Genomic DNA, 5,849 nt, shown 5'->3' with positions numbered 1-5,849 from the left:
GTTGGGCTTAATAAGCTAGAATCAGGACTTAAGTATGTCCCAAGGCACCAAGGCACCAAGGCCGACCCACTAGTAGTTGGTTATATTTGAGATGATTGTCTTTGTGATAATTATCTGGTTTTCTATTACTTGATAGTGGTATTAGGAGGGGAATAGTCCCTCGATCGGTTGTTAGGAACGAAGGGTAGGTCGAACACCCCAAATATGTCTGACATCATGCTATGATAGATTGTTATGTGATAGTAGTAGGGGTGAAATAGTCCCCGAAACTGGGTGGGATAGACCGGAGGGTAGGCAGGCACCCCATAATGGCCTGACACGGGTAGTCAGCACCCCATATATATATATATATATATATATATATATATATATATATATATATATATATATATATATATATATATATACATATATTTATATATGCTTCTCTTCTCTCTCTCTCTCTCCCCCCCCCCCCCCCAAAAAAAAAAAAAAAAAAAAAAGTAACAAGCATGATGCATGGGTTTCTCTCTCACTTTTGATCATCTTATGAAGATATTACTTGCTTTTATACTCTCTTGAAGCTCATACTTTGGTTACGAACATCTAGCTAAAGAGTTAAGAGTTTTAGACTAGCATCTAAATCAAGTTGGTTTCTTGTCGGTGTCATTAAAGTTAATGATTCTTCATTAACTTTCAAGCCTCCCAAAAGTATGCAAAGAGCTACAAAGGTTGTTATTGTTGTTGTTCTTCTTCTTCTTCTTTAGTTGTATTTGTTTTCTTTCCACACTTTACAAAAAGATCATTGGTGGGTTTAACTTGTTTATGTTATTAAAAAATGATCAAGTCTTCCGTTGCTAAAAAATCATGTTTTTGAAACTAGTTTTTGAATAAAAACTCAACAGGTATGAGAGCTGACATCATACACCCGTATAGCTCAACATATCTTTGTTTATCCTTATCAAGCCTTCGACTCTAAGAGAGAGTGTTAGTGTATCACACATCGGTACGACACAATTCTATAAGTGGATATGTATGTTGGAGTCTTCCCTCTCTCTATAAGGGATCATTTTGAGAAACAATCTTGAACTCAACATATATTTATATTGAATAAATTATCTAAAAAAATGTGTCAAATGCTCAAATGTGAGCCAATTTTTGAGATACACATCCATGTCCTCAGAATACCATGTAGCCATGGGAGTATTGTCAATGCATGAAAATTTAACAAATAACTTTAATACAATAACACCATAGATTATTTTAATGATTTTTAACAACCAATCTCAAGCCCGCCTTTACTTTTAGATTGTGTCATCTTACTCCAAACAACCCAATTAATTTACCTTTTATTATTAAGCCCTCCCCAAACAAATAAATCACTTTGCTTTACAAGAGTGAGCGGACCACCACTTTGATAACTTAGTTTTGAATTTATCCACAATCGGCCTCCAATTTTCTGTGAGCTCCATATTGGCAACAACTGGAAGCCAATGATAAATGGATGCAAGCTTATTGACCTCACAACATAGGATACTATATGTCATCCACTCCCACACCAAAGACGACTTTACCTTTGTAAGATTTAACTTTTATAGCGAAATAAATAAAGAAATATCGTTTCGTTTGCATACAAAATAATGGGACAATGAGTGGCTATTACTAATTTGTATCACACATTAAATTAGTTTACAAAATTCATGTTGAATGGTCTTTAAACATCCACAACCAATTTTAGACCTTCTAACCAATGATCACGACTTCAAAAAACTTGGCACTACGATAAAAGCAGCAAAAGTTTCTTCACAATTCTGAAATAATAAATTATTACAACAATTTCAAGGAAATACAATTCTTATCATCTATCTGATACTCCAAAATGGAGCACAATCGCTAAAAAGTTTTACCTAAACAAGCTTCGATTGCAAGTTCCACATCTCGGAATCCATGGCTGCCACCAAACAAGGTCTCCCGGAGACGAGATCAATATAAAAGAAGAATCAAATCAAAACGGTTAAATTCTGTTGAAGATCAAGATAATAGGGAACACCGGTATCATTCAGCCATTCGCCTCCCTGAATAAAGTTTCCGACAGTAAATTGGCTCGCCTCCGTCGTATTCAAGATCGGTTTGTATCCCGGCCATGTAACCCTAGCGCTTGTATTCGAACCAGGTCCTCTGTTCATGTACTCGCCATAGTAAAGCGTACTCAATGCAAAATTACCATCCCACTCCAACCAACCCGCCGGATCTATCAAATCTCCGATATACGACCGCAAAATCACAGTCCTCGAGTACGCCTTCCACGGTCTCCCAAGGTAGGATTTGAACATCGACTGGTTAGGGATGAGCTCTGATCCGGCAGCGATTTTGCACTCCAATATCGAGATACCGGTGTTTTGATTCGGGTCGTCTCTGCCTTGCGCGGTGAACATGTTCTTCTGATTTGGATCGGGTTGCCGGGCGTAGAAGTTAGATTTCTGGAAAACGACGGCGGCGTTGCCGAAGACGAAATCGACGGTGCCGTAGATGTCGCATTCCCGGTAGAACTGCCGGAGAGAGTGAACGTAGAGGGTGTCTTGGTAGGCTACGAAGCTGCACTGGTAGAATACGGAGAAGTCGGACCCACTTCTCAATGCCACTGCTTGGTGTTTGCTGGGGCCCGCATAGTTTTCAAATGTTATCCCCTTCGCAATAAAATTTGCACCTACTGCAACTGTAATTGAATGCAAATTTATTAGAAAAATAATATTGATATTTGTAACAAAAGGGTTTTTTATCAGATATTTGGATGCAGTTTCTCATTTTTTTTTTTTTTTTAATTTTAATAAGCGAGTATTCATTTATTAAGGAGTTTGATTAATGATTAAGTATATGATTGTGAAATAAGAGTCAAATAAGATTCAAATAATTGTCTCAATTTATGATAATAAATTTTATTATATACACAAAATGGTCTTTAGTAATGGCATTAAAAGTTGACACGTAGAAGCCCCTCAGACGTCCATATAAGCTAGCTTTAAGGTTCTACTTGACAAAAAAAATTCGTTTATTGTAATTTAATGTTTCCTAAATCGAAAAAAAAAAATTATTGTAGTTTATACTTTATAAGCTAGTTTATGACAAACAAATATATAAATTAAAAACTAGTTTTTAAGACAAATATTTAGAAATAAAGTATTTGGTGCGTTTATAAATAAATAAATATCACCTGTTATATGGTAAGAGATGCCATTGATAATAACTTTTATATTAAAAACTAGATTTTTATATTTAAAAAATGCAAACCTATAAAAAAATATCTTTATTGATTATTAGGAGATGTTTTTTAGGGTATGAAGTTATAGTTTACGTAGGTGCATTTACATGAAAGTGGGATCCTTTAATTATAAAATGAAGACACCGACAAAGCATTGGCATTTCCGTGACCTACGGCCCAACATCTGCCATTTCTGTGGATCGAAGCTTAAATTAAGCTTCAATAATATATAAAAAAGTCCTTAGTTGTCAGAACAACATTGGATTGACTTGCTTTTCTTTTTCTCACGTTAATTTTATGTGGATACGCTTACTAAATCTTTCATATGTTTTTTTTATTAAATCTTAATTAATTATATAAATTTTAATTTCGGGTTCCAATTCACTTGTATTTATTTGTTTATTCGTTAAACATTTATTGCACAGTATAAATACGTTTTTTTTTTCACTTTTATTGATACTTTAGGTAGTAGATCTGTAGATGTCAAATCGTTATCTGCAGATGTCAAATCGTTAACTAGGTCATCATAAAATATTAGTTCTAAAAGTTTGAGTCAATATTTAGTTCTTACATGTATTATTAATCAACACTACGATATATTATAAAAAATAACTTACTAAATCTAAACTAAATGGAGTTTTATTGATCAATTCTTTATATTAATCTCATTGTTAACATTCGGTTTTTGTTCAACATAACTATCATTCAAAATTTAATCGTAATGATTATGTGTTTAATGTTTATTGTTAAGAAAATGTTGGAATATTCTTGTGTTTTTGGCTAAATATGGAAATAATAACAACAACGTGTGATATCCATCATATTGTAGTTCGATTCATGCAAAAAACGAATAAGCAATGACGCAAACTTGCATCAAACAAACTAAATTTAAAATTTAAATCATTTGAACAGTTAATAAGATAAAAGAATTAATGACTTCTTATATGTTTTTACCAATTTATGTTATAAAATGCATTTCCTATCAAGTAAGTAATACATATATTAATAAATGTCTTATAACACATCAAGAAAATTATTAACTGGTAATGCAACTTGGTATTTATTTTGATAAAATTATCTGCTTAATTTCAAAACGAACTGGTTTTGTTAGATTCTTGTTATAGGATACGATGCAATTTATCTTGGTTAGTTACTAAAGAGTAGGAGTACTTACTAACGGTGGCTGATCGGAAAGTAGTCCAGCCATCGACGACGTTCCGGTTGCCTTTGATAAGCGTTTTTCCGATCCCATCGCCGACGAACATCACCTTTGATTTCTTGTTAATCACCTCCACATACTCGTAATACGCCCCTGCTTTAATATATATCACGAACCTCGTTGCACTTGAGTTCGGCGCCGCATTCAAAGCTTCTCCGATGGTTGTGAAGTTTCCACTTCCGTCCTGCGCCACCACCAAATTGTACGCCGTCTCATTCGCCGTTGTCTGTAACAGCCGTCTGTCGCTCCTTTTCACCCACTGTGGGAACCCACCGGACATCTTTCCATACTCCGACATCCCTTTCGACGTGCCGTTTATTTTCTTCAACAACGCAAGTGAGTTACTCACCTGACGAGAAATCCCTTTCAACGCCTTACGGAAATGTCGGCTTATTTTAACCTCCGATTTGCTGCCGGAGAACCCGTCGAGACATGTCTCCTGATTCGTCATGGCGGCGCTGAGCAGCGTTCGGAGATCATTGTATTTATCGGAAGATGATTTCGACAGGTCGGAGACGGCGGATTTGAGCTGGGAGACAGTTTCCAGAAACAGCGTGTGACAGTCCTCGAGAGCGCGGATCTCGAGAATAGTGAGATGAGGAAGCTTCCGGCGAATGTTGGTGACATTGAAGTCGGTGGAGCGTACGTCGGAGATAGTCTCGTTGACGGTGGCGGAGATAATCTCCGGTAACGACTTAGAGGTGAGATCTGGTACGATTCTTGTGAGCGTGGAGATGCAGAGGTCGTGGTAAAGTGCACCGGTGCATTGTAATTCTGCGTTTTGAGTTTGGAGTCGTTTGTGAATGTGCAAATGTGAAGTGGGTCTTTTCGTAAATAATGAAACTGAAGGGTGGTGATTTGTAAGTGTAAGGAAAGAAAAAATGGATAGTGCAAGTAAGAGGAGGGCTGACATTGGCATAACGAGCATCGTCAAACGACGGCGTTTAAGTGTTTGGGAAGTGAGGTTGGTATGCATGGTTGTGGAAGTGGAAGGTACTGTAAATGCGAAGTGAGACAAGACACGGATCGGAGACATCAGACATGGTGGGATATATAAGTCTAAGATAAGGGGGGGGGGGGGGGGGGGGGGATGCGGGGTCTTCTCTTTTTTGGAGTAAGGTCTTAAATTGCACTATCATATTATTCTCAAATTGCATTAGGTTTTTAACGTATATTATACATATAGTTACAAATTTATATAATTAAAAATCCCTTAAACTTGTTAATCAAACACAAATACTTTTAAGTATATTATACCTACATTTTTTTTTTTTTATAAGAATGTTTTTTATTTAGCCTATACTAATTGAATTAGTTAAACGAATTTAGTTGGGTTCCTTTGTAAAAGTACCAATATAATTGGGATGGATATGTATAGTTGGCCGATAAGTT

General features: G+C 36.0%; 1 protein-coding gene across 1 annotated transcript; it reads right to left on the bottom strand.

Annotated features, from left to right (window-relative positions):
* Positions 1 to 1,740: 1,740 nt before the first annotated feature.
* LOC145008757 (pectinesterase-like) lies at positions 1,741 to 5,493 on the bottom strand. The gene is made up of 2 exons (XM_078967366.1): positions 4,413 to 5,493; positions 1,741 to 2,695 (listed from the first exon to the last, which is right to left on the bottom strand). The coding sequence occupies exons 1-2, from the start codon at positions 5,491 to 5,493 to the stop codon at positions 1,980 to 1,982; spliced, it is 1,797 nt and encodes a 598-aa protein (XP_078823492.1). The 3' UTR covers positions 1,741 to 1,979.
* Positions 5,494 to 5,849: the final 356 nt, after the last annotated feature.

This window comes from Lactuca saligna, chromosome 8 (assembly GCF_052625555.1).
Source record: "Lactuca saligna cultivar CGN05327 chromosome 8, ASM5262555v1, whole genome shotgun sequence".
Lineage (NCBI taxonomy): Eukaryota > Viridiplantae > Streptophyta > Magnoliopsida > Asterales > Asteraceae > Lactuca > Lactuca saligna.
The sequence above is the reverse complement of the archived record's forward strand: the minus strand, read 5'-3'. Positions and strand labels throughout refer to the sequence as shown.

What these genes read in the sequence shown, in the direction of transcription:
- LOC145008757 (XM_078967366.1), bottom strand. Translation starts at nt 5,493, where the DNA reads ATGTCTCCGATCCGTGTCTTGTCTCACTTCGCATTTACAGTACCTTCC. An exon ending in TTTCCGATCAGCCACCGTTA is followed by an intron (nt 2,696 to 4,412) that starts GTAAGTACTCCT and finishes ATTCAATTACAG; the next exon opens with TTGCAGTAGGTGCAAATTTT.